At 42.4% G+C, this 24,541-nt stretch overlaps 1 protein-coding gene across 4 annotated transcripts in view; it reads left to right on the top strand.

The window, feature by feature from the left end:
- The first annotated feature begins 769 nt into the window (after positions 1 to 769).
- Positions 770 to 24,541, top strand: part of LOC125289833 (retinal guanylyl cyclase 2-like) — a 28,234-nt gene continuing 4,462 nt past the window's right edge. For 3 of the 4 annotated variants that reach the window (XM_048236892.1, XM_048236891.1, XM_048236895.1), the window contains exons 1-14: positions 770 to 1,582; positions 7,008 to 7,309; positions 7,554 to 7,929; positions 8,171 to 8,255; positions 8,393 to 8,528; positions 12,339 to 12,458; positions 12,882 to 12,965; positions 13,246 to 13,422; positions 20,622 to 20,778; positions 21,009 to 21,152; positions 21,606 to 21,754; positions 21,961 to 22,124; positions 23,764 to 23,956; positions 24,238 to 24,412. In XM_048236892.1, the coding sequence (XP_048092849.1) occupies positions 787 to 1,582; positions 7,008 to 7,309; positions 7,554 to 7,929; positions 8,171 to 8,255; positions 8,393 to 8,528; positions 12,339 to 12,458; positions 12,882 to 12,965; positions 13,246 to 13,422; positions 20,622 to 20,778; positions 21,009 to 21,152; positions 21,606 to 21,754; positions 21,961 to 22,124; positions 23,764 to 23,956; positions 24,238 to 24,412 (3,058 nt within the window). In that variant the 5' untranslated portion in view covers positions 770 to 786. The remainder of the gene's footprint in view (positions 1,583 to 7,007; positions 7,310 to 7,553; positions 7,930 to 8,170; positions 8,256 to 8,392; positions 8,529 to 12,338; positions 12,459 to 12,881; positions 12,966 to 13,245; positions 13,423 to 20,621; positions 20,779 to 21,008; positions 21,153 to 21,605; positions 21,755 to 21,960; positions 22,125 to 23,763; positions 23,957 to 24,237; positions 24,413 to 24,541) is intronic. The other variant, XM_048236894.1, reaches the window with a different exon arrangement.

Raw genomic sequence — 24,541 nt, 5'->3', positions numbered from 1 at the left:
TAGCCTATGCCAGAGTTGTTTTTTGAGTTTATACTATTCATTCACTCGTTTTGTTCAAGAGTGAAGACAATCAAACTCGCAATTGATTTCAAATCATGATCATTGTTCTTTAAATCTATGCATTCATTATTTTCCAATTTATGTAGTCCTAGGCAACTATCTAATTTTTTTCTGTCAATGTTCAATTTGATGACTTTCAATGAAAATCCCGTAGATGCACTTGTAAATCGAACATAAATCCTCTAGTATTGCCTTCATTGTCCATGTACATCAACATATATCCTCTTTTCTACTGTTTTGGTCTACTTTTCTACCTCGTGCACGAGCAGAGATAAAGCTGACCTAAACCTCGCTTGAATAAACGAGGCCAAGATGCTGCTAACTTAAGTTAATGGAACAGTTTCAGCCCCAAGTGAAAGTCTACGCTAAATTAAGCCAGGCTATTTTTGTTAAGCGCTGCCTTCATTAGCAGCATTCAAGGTTGATGGAGTACCCCTCAGAAACAAAAGTTTACAAAATAGAGAATGCTTGGAGGACAATATAATGGAAACATCAATATGCTTTTTTTCTTTCTTTCTCTCCCTCTCTATCTATTTATCAATCTGTTTTTCTTGAATGATGGATAATAATGTTGCAACTAATGTTGAAAAACTAAATGTAACAAAATTCACATTTATTTTCACTCTCCTCTCAGCCCCTTTCTTAAGGCTGACCATAGTGCTATCATTTGGAGCCAATCTGCTGTAGCTTCATATCTGTGCACCCTCCCTCCTCCAGTGTCCTGCCATGGAGGCCAGCTCAAAGCGGACAAAAAGACACATCTCACTCTTACACACACAATCTCACACGGCAGACACCCACTCACACACACACCAGCTACCCATCCTGCGGACGATGTTCAGCTGGCTATGGGTGTGGCTGTGGGTGGCCACAGCGGTGTTGTTGCCGGCAGAGGCGTGGGGCACGACCTTCAAAGTAGCGCTGGTGGGTCCCTGGACGTGCGATCCAATGTTTGCCAAGGCCCTGCCCGACCTGGCCGCTCGGCTAGCCATGGTGCGCATCAACAAGGACCCCCGGATCAACAGTGGCTACTGGTACGACTACACACTGGTAAGTGAGGACTGCCGGTCGTCGCGCGCCCTCGCCCGATTTGCTGAGCTCAAAGGCTATGGCCATGCCTACTATGGCCCGTTCAACCCAATCGTGTGCTCAGCGGCCGCGCTGCTGACTAAGAACTGGCATGCTGGCTTGCTCTCACCCGGCTGCCTGGACCCTGGCACGCATGAGCCTGTTGATGACAATTCATACAATGGGCCCATGAGGCCGCGCGGCGCCTATACCACTTTTGGCCGCCCGCTACCACTCTCAGCACACGTGCTTTTCCAGGTCTTCCGCTTCTTCCGTTGGGCCCACGTGGGCGTGGTCAGTGCCCAGACGGACCTATGGGAGGCCACTGGGCAGGAGCTGGCCTCTGCCCTGCGTGCACTTGGCCTGCCTGTCAGCGTGGTGGCCACCATGGAGGCAGACGATGAGGGACCGCAGAGAGCCCTGAATGCCATTCGAGAGACGGACGCGGTCAAAGGTAAGTGATGCGGGATACATTTTTGTATCATTATCATTGCTTTAGTCTTTTTTGTATTCTCCTGCTGTCATTAGAGTTATGGGGCATATTGCTCTGTCAGTTAGAATTGCGCTAGCTGAGCTGCGCTTTAGAACCGTACTACTTAAAACGGAAGTTTTGGACTTCAACACACAGCTGAGATAGAAGTTGAACATGATTGCTCTGGGTACAGTTGCCATCACACCTCAGTCCAGCAGATGGTGGTAATGCACTCCGTTTGCAAACTGCTAAAGAAAATCACAGAAGAAGAAGGTTACTCTCCTATAGGATATTTCCCAAAGTCGAGCATGCTTCCTTGATAGAATGCTTACTTGTGAGTCGGGTTCTACGAAGATGAGGGTGGAGGCCTCCCTAGCATTTTCGGACTCTACTTTGTAACAGACTAGCTAGTGTGAACGTGCACATCACCGCGATCCATCTGAGTGCTTCCGCTTTTAACTGCACGCTTCTGTTTCAGTAGGGGCGCTGCTCAGATGCATGTCAACGCAGAGGATTATGGGTGTTTTCGTTTACCTTAAAAGAGGAAGAAAAGAAAAGAAAGAAAAAAAGAAAGAAAGAAGGCCCATGGGTAACAGGGGCGAGGAAAAACTCCCTAGAATTGGAGATACATATAGGAAGAAACCTCAAGCAGATCCACGACTCAAGGGCCTGACCCATCTGCCTAGGGTCAATACGGACAGTAAGGTCTGTATACATGACAAATGCATATGTCAGGTGTGGAGAATAGGACATGGTGTTTAAAGCACCTGAGATGAAAGTTACAAGAGGTGGGATGATTACGTATCCGGTATGATAATGCATTAGTCATGATTTAGTGAGAGAAAGTGCAAATAGTTGGAATTGTCCAGGGAAAATCGTTGGAATTGTCCAGGGAAAGGGAGTTGTCAGGGGGCAAGTGGTGGGTCGGCGGACAGGCCAGGAATCCGGGCAGAGTTGTCATAGGCAGGTGATGGGGCTGTACGGGCCAGGAATCCAGATAGGGGGACAGTAATAGGGCAGTCGAGGATGGGACTTCAGGTGGGATGGGTGAGAGGAGGGCCAGGCACACGGATGGTTGATGATTGGTGATGATATACCTCACAAGTGAGGTACAGTAAGGTGGAAGAAAGAGAAATGTAGAGTGGGTTAGTATTACTGAAAATCAAAATGGTTAATGTCAATAAGTAATCAGTGGTACTATATATTGTTACAGTAAATCATAGTGAGAATAGGCAAGAGAGGGAGAGTTGAGAGAGAAGAGGAGAGGGGGGGGTTGTACGGCATGGCACATGAAAAGTCCATGACAGCACTATGCTATAGCAGCATAACTAAGGCATGGTGAGGGGTAGTCGACACCAGCGCAGGTATGGTCAGTGACCACCATCGCACGCGTGACTGGGGTACCAGTCACACGAGGACTCAGCAGGGTGGTCCATTCCAAAAATCCCTGAGGTGGGTGAAGTTCCACACTGCACCATACATAACTATGGGAGGCAGTAAAGAGGTATGTTTTAAGTCTAGACTTAAAAATAGGGAGGGTGTCTGCTAGTCAAATTGAGGAAGGGAGATTATTCCAGAGGAGGGGTGCGTGATAGCTGAAAGCTCTGCCACCTACTGTAGTTTTTGAGATTCTTGGAATTACAAGAAGGCCAAGAAGAAAACTGGAAGAAACTGGAATCCATGCATTTTCACTTTTATTTTTGGAATCTGATCCCTTATTGAAAAAGTTTATGAAGTCATTACTGTTTAGGCAAATAGGGATAGATTCGGTTACTTCGGTGTGGCTCTTCGTCAGGCGGGAAATTGTGGTAAAGAGAAATTTTGTATTATTTTTTTTTCTTTCAGATCAGGAATAGTAGGTTGACTTAGCCTCGTTGAGTGCTTTTTTGTACTGTAGGTGATAAGGCTATCTTTCTATGCTTGGCGAAAAACTTCCAATTTAGTGGTAGGCTACGCCATTTTTGTTCAAGTTTACGCGCTGTTTGTTTGAGGGTTTTTGTCCTGGTGTGTTACCATGGAGCACGCCTTACTTGTTTTCTTATTCTCTTTTTGAGTGGCGCTACTGAATCAAGGGTTGAGCGTAATGAGTTCATCACATTATCAGTTAACAAGTCTCCCTCCGCCAGCAATCAGCATAGAAATGTTTTAGCCTACTTCAAATGTTAGGCTTATGTATAATATTATATAGGCTAGCGTTGAGGGTCCTAAAATCTTTCCCCCTTTGCTTATGCAGCTTTAGTGTTGTGCCGTCACACCTGTCAAAGTTTGCAGACATTGACTGTAGCCTCATATTTTTCCATGTGGGGAAACAAAAATAACACAATTCATGGTTCACTGGAAGCAGTTTTTCACACTGTAAGATGTCTTCCAGGCATCTTAAAGTAGTGCAGAATCACAACAACTTCTTCTGCTAACAACACAAACAATGAATGCATTTTGGCGGGTATCCTGCAAACATGGTTGATACCGTGATATCGGGGGCGAGGCCATGACGACATCTTCGCATTCTCAGGCTCGGAAAGAGTTAGAAATTATGGCCGAAAAATGACACATTTCCCATGTACAAAAAAATCAAAAGGGTACCTTCTTGTATGTGATTTCTGCAACAGTGGTACTAAAAACTTGTTGATTTGTTGCTGTAGTGTTAACCAATGTCACACATAGTAGCCTAAAGAAAACACTTAGGCTAATCGATGTGATATTAGATTAGATTAGATTCACAAAGCCAACAAAATGCAGTTTGCGTCTAACCAGAAGTGCAAAAAAGCAGAAAAGTGCAATGTGATATACAAAGTATACACAGGTGGTGCATAGGCAGGACAAGAAATATAGTGCAGTGCAGACAGTAGTATGCAGTTGGTTTACAGAAGGTGGTTTAGAGTAATGTACATTATAAATATGTGCAGTGTATTAGCAGTTACTTTATAAGAGCAGAATAAATATGGCTATCTGCTATGAACAATGTATGAACAACATGTACAGATATGTGCAATGTAGTAGCAGTAACAATATAATAGTAGTAAGAATAATATAGATTCAGGGCCAGATGTACTCACGCTTTTGTGCCCACTTCAGTTGTATTGTTTCACAACGTGCGCGTAAAAACATAGCAAGGTATGTACAAACAGGGTAAAAGCGCAGACTGCCTGAGAGCTGAAAATGGCAAATTGCGTATTTCCGTGTCAGACATATGCATTCATAGGAGGGTCAATGGGAAAGTGGGAGTTTAGCGTAAAAAGATGGGAGGGGAAGCGTTAAGAGCGCCTAATTATGTATTCCGCGGTATGTACAAAACCTGCCAGTGAAAGCGCACGTCTATTCTGTGCCTAAATATTCCCGCCTTGTAAAAGCAGGTGTTGAATGCGGTTTGCGGTTAAAAAGACAAACAGAATCGCTATTCAGGGGCTGGGGATGTCTGAGATTGCCAAGTCATGGACACCTCAACAGGCACAGGCAAGGAGGCATCAGGCTGGGCAGGGGGTTGGGGGCTTAGTTGATTGGTTGTCACTGGGATGCAGAGTTAGCGTTCAGTAGGGGGAGTGGGGTGAACAGTCTGTGGTTGGAATGAGAACAGTCTTTGATGATGCTGTGCGCCTTACGCAAGCATCGCTTGCCCTGGATCATGGCTAGATGGCTTCGATGGAGAGGAGTGAGGAACTGGTGATGCCTTGGGCAGTTTTCACCACCCTCTGAAGTGCTTTTCGGTCATGTGCAGAGCAGTTGCCACACCAAACTGTGGCACAGCTGGTGAGGATGCTCTCGAAGGTGCAGCGGTAAAAGTTCACCAGGATCTGGGGAGACAGGTGGACCTTCTTTAGTCTCCTCAGAAAGAAAAAACGCTGGTGAGCCTTCTTGATCAGGGTAAAGATGTTGAGGGTCCAAGAGAGGTCCTCAGAGATGTGGACAACCAGGAACTTGAAGCTGGTGTCACACTCCACCTCAGTTCCGTTGGTGAGAATGAGGGTGTGTGTGCCAGCTTTAGACTTCCTGAAGTCCACAATGAGTTCTTTGGTCTTTTTGATGTTGAGAACCAGGTTGTTGTCAGTGCACCTCGATGTAAGGTGCTGGATCTCCTTCCTGTAGGGCATTTCATCGTTGTTGCTGATAAGACCAATCACCATAGTGTTGTCTGCAAACTTGACAGTGGTGTTAGAGCCATGTACAGGTGTACAGTCGTAGGTGAAGAGGGAGTAGAGGAGAGGGCTCAGCACACATCCCTGTGGTCAGAGAGATGGTTGAGGAGGTGTGATTATCTAACCTTACAGACTGAGGTCTGTTGGTTAGGAAGTCCAGAATCCAGTTACAGGTATTGATGCCCAGTTCACTGAGTTTGGTGATCAGTTTGGAGGGAATGATGGTATTGAATGCTGAACTAAAGTGAATGAACAGCATTCTCACATAGGTGTTGCTATTGTCAAGGTGGAACAGGGCAGAGTGAAGTGCCATAGAGTTGGCATCCTCTGTGCTCCTGTTCTGACGGTAGGCGAATTATGAGATGGGCCAGGACCAGCCTCTCGAAGCACTTCGGAATCTCACTTCCGGCATGACACATTTTTACGCGTTTGACGTCACTTCCTGGACTAGTCTGATGGTCTCTGAAAGACCTAATCCCTGGAAGGGTAACTGTAAATGCCCCTTTAAACTCGCGATAAAGCAATTGCCCCATGCTGTCATGTTGTTTAGTGACGTACCTGGATTTTTCATATGGATCTCCATTTCTCAAAGTCACGAGTACTGTCTGTACAAAAAAAATGAAAACAATCGGTTTTACCTAGCTCAAGTTGCTGTAGCCAACAGCTAAAGCAGCCAGACATTAGTACTCTGTGACCTTGAGAAACGGAGATCTATGTTTAAAATCATCGGAATTCACCTTTAAGTTAACTTGAACAGCCCTGTGGCTTTGTTTTGCTAGGGAAATTAAACCATAGGGTTCTTCTATTAGGAGGTTTACCACTGCCTCTGACCCTCTGCGTACACTTATTCAGGTTTGTCTCTAAACCATGTACTTGGTACCATGCCCCCTCTCTCATGGTGTTCTCTGCATCTTTCAGGTGTTTGGCCTCGCTATCTCTCTATCCTTTGCCAATGTCAATTATTCCTTCCTTAAACACTCCATGTTACCCTTTCTTACCCTTTGACACTCTTTCTCATCCTCCAGTTTATCATCCTGTTCTTTCTCTCTTATCACTCCCATTTTCCTCGTTTACTTCACTCTTTCCTTCCTATTTCCTGTGACAATCACACTAACTCTTGTCCCTCCCTCATGACTTAACATAGTCCATAGTTATAAATAGGCAAATAGTCTCATAGTCCCTCAACAATACCTAGGGACACTATTCTTCCATTTTTTTCTTTCATTATCCGTCTCTTCTTCCATCACACTCATCCGCTCCTCTCCTCTTCTCAGTGGTGATCATGTGCATGCACTCGGCTCTGATTGGTGGAGAGGAGCAGAAACGGCTCCTCACCACAGCAATGCAGATGAGCATGGTGGATCGTGGCTATGTGTTCATTCCCTACGACACACTGCTCTACTCACTGCCCTATCAGGACGTGGAGTACCCGGCTCTGACCAATGACAGCACGCTGAGGCGGGCTTATGACGGCGTGCTCACTATCACACAGGAGTCGGATGATCGAAACTTCTACGAGGCCTTCCGTGATGCACAGGCCAAATATGAGATCCGCACTTCTACAGCACCAGAGCAGGTGATGGACATGAGCACACACTCACACAGGAAAGTGTCTGTTTAGAGGTACTTCCACACTCTATCGCAAACACACACATATTGAGTGTTACACTTCTTACAGTGTACACAAGACAAAATATACTCATTCATTGCATGCCAGTGGAGACAAATATTCACTCTGACATCCATCTGTGCATGTGGTCATTGCAAATGTATTATCTGGAGTTTTCTAAACATTCACTTAAATGTGCATGCATCCACAGGTATCTCCTCTCTTTGGTAGTATTTACAACTCCCTGTACTATATCGCCATGGCAGTGGAGCAGACACGCTCAGATACCAGCGGACGCTGGGTCACAGGCGAGGCGCTGGCCAACAGCAAGGGTGACTTCGAGTTCGAGGGCTTCAACCAACAGGTGTACGGTGGACAGGAAGGTGCCGGAATGCAGGTCCGCTACGTGGTGCTGGACACAAATGGGATGGGTGGCCGTCTTCGACGTACACACATGCTGGAGGCAGCACACACGAATGCTCGCTTTGGTGGCCTGAAGTACATGGGCCAATCCATCCACTTTGCTGGGAGCTCCCCCTCCAGAGAGTCTTACTGTTGGTTCAGTCCTTACATGGCCTGCAACGGAGGTGTGTACCATCTCTTTTAGCACCAGATGTCAATAAAGTCATGATTTGTTATTAATTTTGTCAATATGTATGTAGTAGAGTGTTGTGCAGTAAATACACTTTACTCCCTGAGACCTAGCAGCACACCTTAGTTTCAACCTTTGCTAGCAAGCCTGCCTTCTATGTCCAAGGTGGAGGATTGTGCAGTATGCCCAACACAATTTGTAAATGACTTTTTCTCTCTCTTTCTTTGTCTCTGCAGGTTTAAGTGGAATGACCATCTTTTTCCTGTTTCTTTTTTTGTGTGTGTTGGTTGGTGGAGGGATTGCTTTTGCCATCCGCAATAGGTACACTCATATGCACACAAGCACATAGAAGTTTTAAACACAGGTCCATAAATAAACATGGTCAGATGTGAAAAAATATATAATGGCAAAAATTATCCACAAATATACTGGTACTTTAAAAATATTTTAAGAAGTAGTGTGTGTGTGTGTGTTTTCTGCAGGGACAAACTTGGTGGTATTGGTCCCCTCTTCGGTGGAGGTGATGGTGGACCTACTAAACTGATACTGACTCTGGATGATGTCCTTTTTATCAACACCTCTTTGAGCAAAAAGGTAATTTTGTTTGTGTGTGTGTGTGTTGTGTGTTTGTGTGTGTGCAGCACATACATATTTGGTACAGTGTAGATAGATAGATAGATACTTTATTGATCCCCAGGGGAAATTCAAGAATACCTGTATACCTGCCTCTTGCAGGATGACAAGACCTGTTTGTATGGGGGTCATTCCGTGTCAAATCAGATAAGGTTGTTGCTGCACCGTATCAGATTTAGTTCAAACGATGTCTACAACTATAGGAATCTTGTAGTATTTTGGGACAAAATATTATAGTAATCCTATAGGAATCCTATAGGAATACTATAGTATTTTGGGACATACTATAGAATATGGTAACACTTTATTTTAAGGTTCACATGTTAGCCACCAATACATACCTAATTAATACCTGTATTAGTGACTTGTAAGGCATGTGTTAGGCAACATTAACCATTTGTTAGGTGCATATTCACAAATTTCTTGTTCATGACGAATTAGGCCTTTAGTATTGATATAATCTTAATAATTACCTTGTAAGCCTTGATCTCTACATACTAATTAGTAGTAAGTACCAAAATAGAATATGCATAACCTACTTGTATACTGTCTGAATAAATCCCAAATAGTAGAACAGTTGTAGAATAAGCAAGTGTATGGCTCAACCTCATTGCTGCATTTCACTGCCCAGGTTGCTGTGTGAAATAGCACTTAATAACTGGGAGATTGGCTCCCATTCTAAAGTGGAAACTGGTTCCTTGGTAGCAAGCACATTATCATCAGTAATACCTCTGCAGAATGTACTTATTAGAATTGGTTCCATATTCTAAAGTCAGGCATTATTATTATTATCTCTCTGACCAAGTTTACACCCCTTCCCGCTCACTGAGATCCTCCTCAGCAGGCCTACTGCATCCTCAGCACCCTGGGATAGAGTGACTGACTTTTACTCTTACTTTTATTTTCATTTTATGAAATGAAATGACTATGACTATTTTAACAACCTTTTTGTTTGTGAAGTGACTTGTGTCATGAAAGGTGCTTTAAATAAATGTATTATTATTATTATTATTATTATTATTATTACTATTACTATATTGACAAATATTTTCCCAGCCTTCCCAAATTTTGGTAGAAGACCAACTCATAAGAGGCATGTGTAAGCAATTTAAAGTCTGTAGTAGATATTGAGGGTAAGGGATAATGTATAGAACGCCGGTCATTGTCGGGAGATAGGTCCCTTCAGGGCGGAACAAGACCCCTCCGCTGCGCGTCGGGGTCCGGTAATACGCGTATTACACGGCTACTTACCAAAACGACACAATAAACTCCCCACGATATGACTCTTTAGCCTACATAGCCTAGGCTATAGCCTATTTGTTACCGTTTCATCATGGCTTTTGCTAAGAAACAAATAGTTCGCAACACACGCTGAACTTGAATCAAACATTCTTTAGAACACAGCTGATCAACCGTCTGCTTTCACTTTTGAATGAAGTTCCAAGCACAAACTCCGTTGCCATTGACAGCGGTCATTCTTGTTTTCAGAGGTCCTTTCCCAAGAAATAATGACCGCTAGAAAATTTCCGCTTTCGGAAATCCCATTCAAGTCAATGGAGCATTCTACTTGCATTGTGAAGAGCCGTATAATAATAAAAAAATAATAATAATTGGCATCAGTCACTATACTTGGCAACTATTTCAACGTAATAAACCCATTTAGAAATCATTTGGATGGTTAAATGACCTGTTCCGGTGAAAATGGTGACTTTCCCCGCTGCGCCTAGCGTCCCCAGGCGGAAAACCAACCTTGGAACATGGAGACTACCGTCCCGGAAAGAGAAGTGAGAAACAAGAAACTCGTTTTAAATCGTGTTTCTTACCTTGTAACATCCACATAGTTCTGCCAAACTTATGCTTACCGTTCGCTAGCTTGTAAACAAATCCATGTGCTTTCCCGTTACCTTTTCCCATAGTTTGAAATAGCATAATGCACAATTTCTCCAGCAGAGGGGGAAATCCTGCCAAGTTTCCCTTTAATGTTTTCACACAATTTGAAGTCTCCACAACAAATGACCATAAGGATAAAACAAGGCCTGTTTTTGTGTCATTTTCATGCAGCTGAAATGGTATGTGGGGTAGCTAGTAGGACCATGAAAATCTATGTGGAAATAGCTCATAAAGTATATGAACATTTAGCGTGTAAAGTACCAATATTGCACCTAGTCCCATTCACACAGAATCCATGCATGTAGTTACAGGTGTTTTAGGAACACCAAAATAAACATTTTAAAATAAACAGCTCCCCCTCAGGTGAAACATAGCATTACATTTTGCTCCTTTTACAAGGCATTAACGCTGATTGATACTTTAGTTGAATGGAATGGCTGTATTTCACTTCTCATATTACAAAAATAATAATTTTAAACATTAACAAATGATTATATGACATTCATTTTGAAACCCTCAATGTCACTTATTTTGCATGTTTTTTTTCTGAAACTAGGGACTTCTATAAAACCAATGAGACTATGGTACAAACTTTTAATGGTTGAATCTTACTGAGAACATGTTTGTCTTCCATTGTACAAAGTTTGGTCAGGCTAGGAATAGCCTAATACTTTTTAAGATGTGAATGTCCAAACATGGCCTCCAAGATAAGGCCTTTTAGAGAGTGTAAACAATCAGGGGCAAAAAGACTATGAAAACAATAGAATTGAACAACATTATTTTACAGGTTACATATGGAACTTAAACATTGTGTAGACAGACTTTAAGGAAAATTGGTGTCAGTGTTATCCTGGATTTCCATTTTCCTGGATTTTGTCTGATTTGACACAAAATGATCCATGGATATGAACAGACGTAATTGTCTATGTGTAATAGGAATGTGTGTATCTGTGTGTTTATTTGTAACACTGTGTCTCAAATGGCGTACTTTTTTCACTTACAATACCTAATTTGACTGTGTGAGGGCGTTCACACTGAAAATTCTAACAACACAAAGTGCACTGCTAGTCCCCGGATGGTGCACTCATAACGGTCAAAAAGCTGAGTGTGGAATGCTGGACACTTTTTGCCCTCAACGGACGCCATCTTGGCCACATAGCGGAATGGAAGAGAGCATTTTCAAACTTGTGGTAATCACAGTTGAGAAAGCTTAAGCAGAAACAGTGGAATACACACTTTACAGGGGTACAAGCAAGACATATTAAGCAGCAACAGTGGAAAACACACTTTACAGAGGTACAAGCAAGACATACTGTACACATAAACTGTTATTGTTTTGACACAGTACGACCATGTCACTGTCATATAGAGGACACAAATAAAGTTATATTTAAATGTTGCTAACGTCATTTCCGTTAAGTTGTGTTGGTTGGTGTTTGAGTTGGTGTTGGTGTTGGATATGAGATGACACTATTCTGTTGTACGCACTCTGCCAGTTAGCACACATGCATGAAAGTGTACTCACGGAAGTACGCCATATGAGAGACAGCAAAGGCAGAAGATTGAATGGAGTGTGTGTGTGTGTGTGTGTGTGTGTGTGTGTAGATTTTATGGTTGTGCATATGTATGTGATAACATAATACATGGTCTTTGTCTATGTGTGTGTGTGTTTGTGTGTTTTTGTGCAAAATGCCTGGTACTTTTTTTTTTGGAATCCCGCTTCCAGAAAAATAAACAGGCAAAAAAACAGACAGATAAACAAATATGTAGACAAAGAGACACATAAACTGAAACAAAAATATAATCTCATTGGTGGAGGTAATGAAAGATGTTTCTAACCCAAGTGGGAATGTGTGTGTGTGTGTGTGGGGGTCATTGCAGAAGATGAATGAAGAGAGTATGACGAAGAGCTTGGTGGATGTGAAAACCCCTTATCGGTCTGTCTGTGGCCGCAGTTACATACAGACTTCACCTAACTCAACAAACATTGCCATGTATGAGGTAAGCCTTTGAAGGACGCACACACGCATTCTCACACAATCTTGCACAGTACACACACCCACCCACCCACACATACACATACACACACACACACATACACATACATGCACACACAATGCTTTTTGCACATGGTTTGTGATTGTCTACCTCAGGTCTCAATGCCTCTATTCCCACCCCATCTGTTTGCACTTGCTATTGATACTAATGATCTATTTATCATCTTATCTATTTACTATCTATTCACCACAACTGCTACCCATTTGTTGTACTTGCCACTTGATATTATCTATACATCAACTTTTATCTATTTATCAGCCATTTACTCTAGTAACCATTTTATATCAACTTTCTGCCTTTAAGCAATTACATGTTTACATTCTAATCCTCGGCTTCTGAATTGTATGGTGGTTATGTTGTTGCCAGGGTGACTGGGTGTGGCTAAAGAAATGTTCCAACGGAGACCAGGTGACCTCTGTCACCCAGAAAACGACAAACCTCATCAACCAGGTAATGCTAGAATCCACACCAGAGGCATATCAAAAATGTATAAAGAAAGTGATATGGATCTTCCCCAAAATTGGGAATAGGGTTCTGTCTTGGCCCATCCTCAAACTTTCCACCACAAACTTTTCAAACTTGCCTGGTCTTTTTTTTATCCTGTTAACTGAAAACAGAATTGCTGAAACAGAAAATCTGAAACAAAAGCAACCTCCTTGGTGGAAGTAATGAAGGATGATTCTAACCCATGTGTGACTGGTTGTGTGTGTGTGTTTGTTTTATTACATAGTTACGGGACATGAGACATGAGAATCTCAACCTGTACATTGGGCTCTTTCTGGATGTGGGTATCTTTGCTGTGGTGACAGAGCACTGCAGCCGTGGCAGCCTGGAAGACCTTTTAGCCAATGAAGACATGAGACTGGACTGGATGTTCAAGAGCTCCCTACTGCTAGACCTTATCCGGGTACCCCCCACCCCCACCCCCACACCCCACACACACACACACACACACATACAAACACACACAGACACTGTACTTACATGCATACACAAACACACACACATAGACACAGACACACACAAAATAAAGAAACACACAAGTCCGTCAAGGCTGGTACTGGGTGAGACCTCTGTTGAAGTGAATTTAAATAAACCAATCACATGCAATCAGCTTGAAATTCTGATCTGTCTATAGGCAAAAACATGCAAACATCCCTTTAGCTATGGGACATTCTGCTGTACTACTGTATGTGAAAAACTAAGGACAGTATCCTAGGCTATAGCCAAAATACCTAGGCGATATTGGCTGCAAATAGCTTATCATTTACACGTCATGGCAAAACAGTATAAATATGTCATTGTATTATTAAAGTAATGTGTTGAATTTATATTTGGAGTTCAGAGAGGTTTCACATCATTATTCAAACTAATCTCTAATCTCAATTTAATGTGTGATGATCGTTAATTAAATAGGCCTATCTAACCAAACTGACAGTTCAAGTTCATGAAAATATTAGAATAACAGTAGGTCTTGTAGGCTACTGCTTGCTGATGCTCCCGCTCTATTAGTAGCCTATATTCTCACCCTCTGTTTCCAGTATAAGATAAGTTCAAGTTACGTTATTTGCACCCAGAGGTAGATTTTGTTTGCAGCACACCATATTCCCTGAATTTCCCCTTGGGGATCAATAAAGTATCTATCTATCTGTCTATCTATCTATCTATCTATCTATCTATCTATCTATCTATCTATCTATATTGCTGGTATAACTAATAGGCTAATGTGCAATCGGTTGCCCATTTTGCAAGTTCCAAATACATGGATGAATTATTGCTTGACGGGAAACGGAAAGGCTACAAAACCCATAGGCCTACATAGACAACGTCAGTTGGCTACATTATTTCCAACCATTACAGATAGTAGACCTAATTTAGTATTTCCATGCATGACCAATATGAATTAATGCAAATAAACCAATCTTCCTATGTATTTCAAAATATTTTATTAATTATAACCGCAATCGGTAATTGTCGGGGTCCAAGCAAAATGGCAAGAAGTGCCCTTTAGCAGAATGAACAGAATTTCATAAAATAGTATTGGACCTTTACAAGATATGGTATAAGCATTAGAATCATTATAGACCACTCCCCAAAAGTGGATTGATACGTAACTTTGAAACGGAGCGACAAATTAGAAAACGGAAAAAAGCCAATGTATGTCTACAGTGTAGCCAAATGGTGAATTGGATGCAGGATGCGGGAACTCTGAGATATGAGCTAAAACGTAAATGTGCTTATTATAGTGCCCCCAATGGACAGTAATGGGTAATTTCTGTTTTCTGTTTGCTGTGGAAAAATAATAATGATAAATAAATATAACCACAAGCAGTGATTATTGGGGTCCAAGCAAATTGCAAATCCTGCCCTTAAGCAGGTTGAAGGTCATTGTCGAGGAAATGGGACAAAGTAGGAGTGTGACAAATTTCACCTTTTTATGCCAAACAGTTCTTCGAGTTTTTTTTGCTCGAAATTATATGTTGTATGATTATGAGTCACGTTGTAGCTGGTTAGCCCATGGCATGGTCTAAAACACTATTTTTCCAGACGTCGATTGGAGAAATGAATGGGAAACTTAGCTCTCTCGGAGGAGGGGCGAGACTGTTAAGCTCTATAATGACAACTGTAATGGCCATTGGTCATTTTGGAAAGTGAGTCAAGTGGCAGATGATGTCATGAAATCACACCAGGTATACATGTGCCAAATTGTGTCAAACAGTTCATTAGATATGTGGCAGTTGTAGCGCCCCCTATGGATGGAATTTTACAAACATCAGTGTGCATCCAAAGAATGTTGTTTTGATGAGGTGTACCTCAATAGGAATTGAATAGGATTGGCCCTATGCAAGATAAGATAGAATAAATATAATAATTATAGGCCATGCCCCAAAAGTTGGTTGACGCGTAACTTTAAAAACCAAGCGACAAATCAAAAATCGGAAAATTGCTCTGTAGATGATGTGTACAAAATGTTGTGAGAATCAGATAAACGGTTTAGGAGGAGATAGATTAGTTTCACTTTGGAGTTTTTTGAAAATGGCTGGAAAGCTCCATGACGGAAATGGTCGTGGCCAGTTCACTGAGCAGGAGCTCTGAAGGAACATTCAAAAATCCCATACGGTTCTTGAGATATGAACAAAAACGTACAGTGCTCCCTATAGACTGAAATGGGTAATTTCTGTTTTGTGAGATCATGCACTAATTTGGGACCTATGGTGAAAGTTTGGTGTCTGGACCTATTAAGCAGTCCCTCCAGGAATTCGCGATGTTGCGATTAACGCAAATTCAGCAAATCCTCGTGAATTCTGGGCGACCTCGCAATTTTGTCCAAACACCGCAACTTTTTCGCAAATTTGACCAATCTTAAGTCAAATTTGACCAATATTAAGTCAGATGCCACACTCACTTCTGCAGACACCAGAGACTGCCCTATGTTCACTCCTCTGCAGTTTTAATGACAATAAATAGAAGGCGTTAATGATCTGCTTTACTTGCGCATCTCTCAACCTGGTGTTGCTAACCTACCTAGGCTATGAAAGTAAGTTAATTAAGGCCTACTTTTACTGACATTTGAGTAGGCTACAGTATGCAAACCATTGGCAAACGTTTACACCTGGAGATGTCTTTTAGCTTGTGTCATGTTTGCTAGCTTGTGGGCTCAGTTGTGTAGTGCTACCAAAATCATAGAAATTAATAACATTGCAAGACATTTACCTTTTCTGTGATCCAAGAATGCTTTCATTCGAGTTATTTTTTAACATTTATTTTAACTAATGACATAGAAACATCCCGAATTCCATCCACATATCGTAATGCACTATGCAAAAGGTTATTTCCACTCATAGCCGAACACAGTGAGATGCAAGCCTTCCAATCCACTTAGAAATGTAATTAGGCTACGCTACTCTCACGTCCTACACACCACCAATGTAATAACATTAAAGAAAAGTGTAGTCTAATAGTTTAAATCAATATAAAATTACTAGATACTTAGTTGGCTATTAGTAATTATGCCACAGAATATGAATTATTACAAATATATGAACTTAATATGAATTACAACATATATGAATGTATTGAAACATGACATGATGCCATCTTTTTAGGGGGCTGTCTTTTTTGGACAGTTCTACGAAAGGTTATACTGCTTTGTGAATTACCCCAGTCAAAGTATTTACACAAATAAAGTAGGCCTTGATTTTCTGTAACCCTTACTATTTACCTTTACTTACCTCTTTTAAGATAATCAGCATCAAGATAATCAGTGTGATTTTCGTCTTACTAACCTTAATTGCCCTTAATTAAAAAATAATAATAAAAAAAAAATCGCTACTATTTTTGCAATTTTCACTTCCTCCCGCAATTTCTTCGCAACAAACAGCTAAAAACACCGCAACTTCCATCGCAATTTTTTAGAAAAGTTGTCGCGAAATCAGGCATTTTAGATCGCAACAATCTCAAAAAATCCTCGCGAAATCCTGGAGGGACTGATTAAGGTTTTGGCTGCAGATACTCTTCTGCTGCGGAAAAATAACGATAAGAAGGAGGAATAATCAGAACAAACACAATAGGCTTCCCGCAGCTTTGCTGCTTGGACCCCTAATAATAGGGAAGAATAATCAGAACAAAAACAATAGATAGATAGATAGATAGATAGATAGATAGATAGATAGATAGATACTTTATTGGGAAAATAGCATAGCTCATAGCATACAGACATCACACACAACATTCACCAACAGCAGAAAAAGTAACAAAAGTATATAATATAAAAAACAGGAGGACAGTAGAAGATAAAGAATATACTAAAATAAAATACAAATTATTCTAAATAACACTAAATCTAAATAAAGTCTAAAACAGTATCCACATAGTGTGCTTAGGGGTGATTAAGCATGAGGCGCTTACAATGACTGAGGCAGGGACTGAGCCTGTGATTCTCTGTGCATAGTAAGGTTAGGTGCTCTGTGAGAGTGAGTGTCATGGTGATGGTGCAAATGAGTAAGTCCAACAGTGCAAGAATAAAGTCTAGAGATCAGCATAATATAAATATGGACATATTACATTACATTACATTTGGCTGACGCCTTTTTAGCCAAAGCGACTAACAACATGATAAACAGTTTAAGTTTTAGAGCAAATCTCAACAATTTTAGGCCAATTTAAAAAACAGTAAGTACAGTAAGAGCAGTAAGAGTACAGTAAGAACTAGATGTACCGCAGAGCGGTACAAAATATGACTGCCGCCCAGTCCAGCACATTTTTTCCACAAAAATAAATCTGTCTCACTAAATTGCATTATCCACACTCAATTCTCACTGGTATCTGCTAGACAACACGTACCAAAACATGATTAGTTCATAGATTTCACATGTAAAATTAATTTTATACAACCCCACCCCTATCTTGCCTGTTCATAATTCTGAGAAATTCTTGAATTGTGTGCATGTGTGCGTGTACACGTTTATGTGTGTGGGTGTGTGTGTGTGTGTGTGTGCGTGCTTGTTTGTGTGTTTGCCTGCGTATGTGTGTTTGTGCATGTGCATGCATGCGTACATATGTCTACTGTGTGAGTATGTGTCATACGTATGATTACTGTGAATGTATGTGTGTGCGTATGATTACTGTTTATGCACATGGGTGCACATGGAATGGGTTAACATGACCCCTGGAGGCAAACATACGAAAAATATTGGTCATCCTAGGCCCTACGGTTCTCAAGATATTCACAGAAAACTGTGTCTGCCCTACCCTCCTTTCGGGGGGTCCAGTACAGCGGGGGGGGTCTCCAGATCAAAACGAAAAACGATGGTTCCATGCTATCCATGTGGGGTTACATGCCCACCAAGTTTCATGTACCCCGGTCTTTCAGTGTCCCGGGAATCCTTGTTGGTGTACGGTCACTAAATGTACACATACATTATTTCATTGTAAGCCCCCCCATGAACGAAAGTTTACAAAACTTGGCATGCATTCGGAGGGTGTCATAATGATCCTACACTTTCAATTTTGTGCAGTTTTGACCATGTCAGCCAGAGATATTGTGATGAAAACCTAATTATTAACCACCTAATTTTTTGCTTTTTAATTTTTAACTAGGTGGCGCTATACATGAAATAAGTGGTAATGGGATGGGTTGACATGCCCCCTTAAGACCAACATACAAAAAAAAGGTGGACCTCCTAGGCCCCTACGGTTCTCGAGATATTCACAGAAAACTGTCTCCGGCCACCTACAGGCCAGTTGGTGTATAGTAACATAAATTATTTATTGTGTGGCCCCCATGAACGGAATTCCACCTAAACTTGGCGTGCATTCAGAGGGTGTCATAATGATCCTACACTTCCATTTTCGTGCAGTTTTTACTATGTTAGGTCACAGATACCTGCGATTACAACACCTCATTTTTACTTTTTGTGTTTAACTAGGTGGCTATACATGAAATGAGTGGTTATGGAATGGGTTGACATGGCCCCTTGAGATCAACATACAAAAAAAATGGTCCTCCTAAACCTTGAGATATTCACAGAAAACTGTGTCTGCCCTACCCTCCTTTCGGGGTGCAGTCCAGCGGGGGCTACAGATCAAAACGAAAAAATGATGGTTCCATGCTATCCATATGGGGTTACATGCCCACCAAGTTTCGATCTACCCCGGTCTTTCAGTGTCCCGGGAATCCTTGACGGAAATTTGGAAAAAAAAAAAAAAAATCTGACTAAACCTATATGACCCGCCGCTTCGCTGCGCGGCGGTCATAATAAGTGCATCAGTGAGTGCTGTTTTTAACAGTTACGTGTCAGTTTAAGACGGCTGGTGAGTGCTAGGATCAGCAAGACTTGTTGTAAGTTTTGCTATGAGAGGAGATGTTCTCTAAAGAGCTGGGTCTTCAGGAGTTTTTTGAAAATGGAGAGGGATGTCCCTGCCCTTGTAGGAACTGGCAGTGTGTTCCACCAACGAGGAACAACAGATGAGAAAAAGTTTGGATTGGCCTGGCGTACTGGTGGTAGAGCTAGGCGTCGTTAGATCTGAGGAGCGCGAGCGGTCTGGAGGTAGCGTATGTCTGTATTAGGGCATTCAAGTAGGTGGGGAGCAGAACCGGAGACTACTTTATAGGCAAGCGTTAGAGCCTTGAATTTGATGCGGGTCGCCAGTGTAGCTGGATGAGCAGCGGGGTAACATGTGCCCTTTTGGGTTGGTTGTAGACCAGGCGCGCCGCCGCGTTCTGGATCATCTGAAGTGGTTTCACTGCGCAGGCTGGGAGACCTGTCAGTAGTCGAGTCGTGAGATGACTATTGACATATTAGAGAGTAGGCAAGGTAATATATAAAAACTATATCAGTGCAAGAATGGGTTGACGTAATAGGGTTACAGCCATTATACTATTACACTAGTATTGATTATAAAGCATTAAGTATTAAGTGTATAAGTGTGGCCACAATCCAGCTGTGGGATGGAGGGAGGGGTTATGCATATGTGCTAATATAGCACGCAAACAGTGAAGCAGTAAGACAGTGGTAAAAAGTGTCTAGTGGACAGACAGTACACAAACATGGAGAGGGTGGAGAGGCAGACAGATTATGCGGAGAAGTCTATCTCTCCTCTTCCCTTAAGTGAAGCATTGAACAGTTCAATGGCCCTGGGAACAATTGACTTCCTCAGTTTGTCTGTTGTGCAAGCCAATGAGCGAAGTCTCCAGCTGATCAAGCTCTTTTGCTTTTTAATAGTGCTGTTAAGTGGATGACAGTCATTGTCCAAAATGTTGATCAGTTTGTTCAGGGTCCTTTTGTCAGATATTGAAGTGATGCACTCCAGTTCAGGGTTCCCACAGCTTCGCTGCTTGGACCCCTAATTAACCTAGGTTTGACTCTGCCCACTTTGTGCATCTGACTCGCTTTGTCCACAGTGCGCATGCACTGACGTCAAAATACGCTGCCAAACTCGGGGCCAAGAGTATGTTTTATTTGATTGGGCAATGCAAAAACAATGTAGGACAATAATTTCTGAGATACAGATAAATGATTCAAAGCAGTAATAAAAGGTGTGATCTTGCTAAATTTGAAATTTCTCACTCTGTTTCTCTCTCTCTATTTTGGGGTCTCCTCAAAGGGGATGAGGTATCTGCATTGGCGTGGGATCACTCACGGGAGGCTTAAGTCTCGCAACTGTGTGGTGGATGGCCGCTTTGTCCTGAAGGTGACCGAGTACGGCTACGCCAGCATCATGGAGGCCCAGGGTGTCAGCATAGAAGACACCAACCCTACCGGTGAGCCACACATAAAACGCGCACGCACTCACGCGCACACACACTTACCTGGTACACCAATAAGCCTACAAGGTTAAATTAAATGGGTTTTCCAGAAAAAAACTCCCATCACACCAGCTTTGTATTTATGCTGTATCAAGCTCTTATGTTGCATTTGGACATGCAGTAACTCAAACACAGAGAGAGAGAGAGACACACAGACATTCACCCTCTTGTAATGCTGTCTGTAGACATGCTTTGGACAGCTCCAGAGCTCTTGCGGAGCCCCAGGGCCAGTGGCACGTTTGCTGGAGACGTCTACAGCTGTGCCATCATCATCCAGGAGGTCATCACGCGTTCTGCCCCCTTCTGCATGATGGACATGCCTGCCAAAGGTGAGGGCGTAGGCGTGTGTATATGACGCGTGTATGGTGCGTGTGGACTTTATATATGTGTGTATATCTGGGTTTATGTTGAGTGGGAAACTGTGTGTGTGTGTGTGTGTGTGTGTGTATTTCATGTTAATTGTTTGGTGAGTGTTCTGTGTGTTTGGGAGGTGTATCTAGGCAGGTTTGTGGATGGTGTTTGAGAGATGAATAATTAGGAAGTGTTTTCATGTTTAAGGTGTTCCTGGAGTTATTGATAGATTTGTGCATAGTTCATTGTCAGTTGTGTGTGTGTGTGTGTGTGTTTGTGCATGTGTACAGTATGTGTGCATATGTATGATGTGCATTTGTGTGTGTGTGTGTGTGTGTGTGTGTATGTATGTATATGTACCGTATGTATGTATCAGAAGGCGTCTAAAGACTTATCCCATAAACCGAAACGTGTGTGTGTGTGTGTTGCAGAGGTAATTAATAAGCTACGCTCTCCTCCCCCACTGTGTCGACCGGAGGTGTCGCTGGATGATGCACCCCTGGAATGCATCCAGCTCATGAAGCAGTGCTGGAGTGAAGATCCTGATAAACGACCCACATTTGAAGAAGTCTTCAAACAGGTAATGCACACACATACACACAGACAAATCACAGATCACACACATTTGTACATGACTACACAAACACATACACCCAAGCACATTCTCCCATAGAGACAAACCAATTGTCTTGCACACTTGTATTCTTCCTGAAGGATTTATCTTGCAGATATTGTAAGGTGTGTGTGTGCGTGTGTGTGCGTGTGTGTGCGTGTGTGTGCGTGCAGTTTAAGCAGGTTAATAAAGGGAAGAAAACGAACATCATTGACTCCATGCTGCGGATGCTGGAGCAGTACTCATCTAACCTGGAGGACCTGATCCGGGAGAGGACCGAGGAGCTGGAGGTGGAGAGGCAGAAGACGGACAAGCTAGTGGCAGCGATGCTACCCAGGTCTACACACACACACATTACTGACCTTTCTGTTCACAGAGGTGTTGATAAAAATGACATCAAGGTTCAGTATCAACTCCACCTCCTTCCCTTTCTCTCCCTCTCTCTCATTCCCTCTCTCCCTTACTGTCTCCTTTAATGTTCTCTCTTATTTTGTCTCTCCTTTTCTGTTTGTCTTTCTCTCTCCGAGTCCCTTTTTTCTAATGCAAAACGGTAATTAATTAAAGGACTGCTTTCCAACTGATGACCGGTATGACCTGGTCAATTCAAATAATTGGGACATAGACCTCCTGACAGGGGCGCCGCTAGGGTTCCATAGTATGCACTATGCGTGGCCCAGGCCACTAGGGATGAGTGCGCCACCATTGCTTCTGTCCAAAAATCCTCAAGTGGCTTTCTTTTTCCACAAAACTATATCACGCCAGATATTCTGGCTGCCCGCAGGAAATCACGTGCATTGTGAGTAGCTTATTTTTTAATGAAAACATAGCCTACTATAGAATTTACAAATTATTTCCTTTAATTTCACATTTCCATATCATTATAACCCAATTCGAAATTATTTACGGTATTTATTAATTAATTAATTACATAAGATTTAAAAAGTTAATTTTAACACCTTTCCAGCATTGCCCTTTTCATCTCACGTACTGTACCTCCTAGTGGCAGCTCACGTACCACCGTTGGTACACGTACCACACGTTGGGGAATCCCTGTGATGGAGAAAACACAGTTATGGTAACCTACTAACAATAAGGATTTGCTTGCAACATGCTAAATACCTTGCACTGCTGTTTTGGTTGTCCCAAACTTTTAGATGATCCATACTCTGCACATTAACTGAATCTTATCCATCTTGAAACCCAAACGGCGAAATATTCCAAACAGAGTCACTGTAGAGGATGCAATGCCTAATCTCACTGCTGTCAGCATCACCGCTAAGAACAGTGTGCCTTCTACTGTTTAACACCTGAAAAATATTTAGCAGATGTTTTCTTTTCATGATGGGTGTAACGGATGCCAGCTAGCTTAGCTGTGCTTGTGGAACGATGGTAAACCTCACTCCCCAATGCCTCAAGAGTGCTGCTGGCATGCAAGCCAGTAGCTTGGGCTATTGGCTCAATTGTTAGCGCGCTCGCCTCCCGATCCGAGGTGCTGCTGTTCGCGGATTCGAGTCCGGGCGTGTGCAGGGCTGAATCGCGCAGGTTACATGAGCACTATAGGCTTGAATGATTTATATGTCTGATTGGAACGTTTTTAAGCCCCAAAATTGCTTATCATGTTGTGACAAAGTTTACACCAATGTATTCTTATACACAATGTATTCTTATACAATGTATGCACAGTGCGTACAGGATTACGGCTTGCGGTGCCAACAAGTCCTGATGACATAAAGTTACAGGAGGTCTAAGCCTTTCTTATCACCCCATCATGCTCTCTTTTTTTTATTTAGGTGGGGGGCTATCTGTGATGTTGGGGAGGGTAGTCCCAGTAGGCCTCCTGGGGATCTAATACATGTGGGTCTAACAGGATGCTTGTGCATCATGTGGTCAAACGGAGCTGTGATGCCATGGTTTGATGATTGATTCAATAAATGGGTAATAAAACCTCTCTCTCTTTCTTTCTTTCCCTTTCTCAGGAGTGTGGCCCAGACCCTGAAGCTGGGGAAGCCAGTGGAGCCAGAGGGATTTAACGACACCTCACTCTACTTCAGCGACATTGTGGGCTTCACTACCATCTCAGCCCTCAGCGAGCCCATCGAGGTGGTGGACCTGCTCGGTGATCTCTACACAATCTTTGATGCCATCATCGGCGAACACGATGTCTACAAGGTGTGTGGGGAGTGATACCAGAATGTGTGTGTTTGTGTTTGTGTTTGTGTTGAGTGATATGTGTGTATGTACTATGTGTGTGTGTAGATATATTCATACACATTCTTATTTCTGGTTGTCACACCATGATGTAAATCTGTGTGTATAGATAGTATATGCAAAGCAATTTTGTCTATTGTTTATAATGTGAAGGAATGAAATGTAATAACTTTGTGTGTGTGTGTGTGTGTGTGTTTGTGCACATGTGTGCGCGTGTGTGCGCGTGTTTGCTGTTTTTGTAGGTGGAGACCATTGGTGATGCGTACATGGTGGCATCTGGTGTTCCAAATCGAAATGGGAACCGGCATGCAGCGGAGATATCCAACATGGCTCTGGACATCCTTCATGCCATCGGCACGTTCCGTATGAAGCATATGCCCGATGTCAAGATCAAGATCCGTATCGGACTGCACTCAGGTACCTCCAAGACCATGTCCGACCACATCCCTCGTCACTTCACATGATGAATTAGTTTGTGTCCATGTTCTCACACATGAACAACTCGAGCTAGGTAGAACTGATTATTTCGTTTTTTTCGTACTGACA

Source organism: Alosa alosa, chromosome 24, assembly GCF_017589495.1.
Source record: "Alosa alosa isolate M-15738 ecotype Scorff River chromosome 24, AALO_Geno_1.1, whole genome shotgun sequence".
Classification (NCBI taxonomy): Eukaryota; Metazoa; Chordata; class Actinopteri; order Clupeiformes; family Clupeidae; genus Alosa; species Alosa alosa.
Note: the sequence above shows the minus strand (reverse complement) of the source record. Positions and strands in the feature narration are given on the sequence as shown.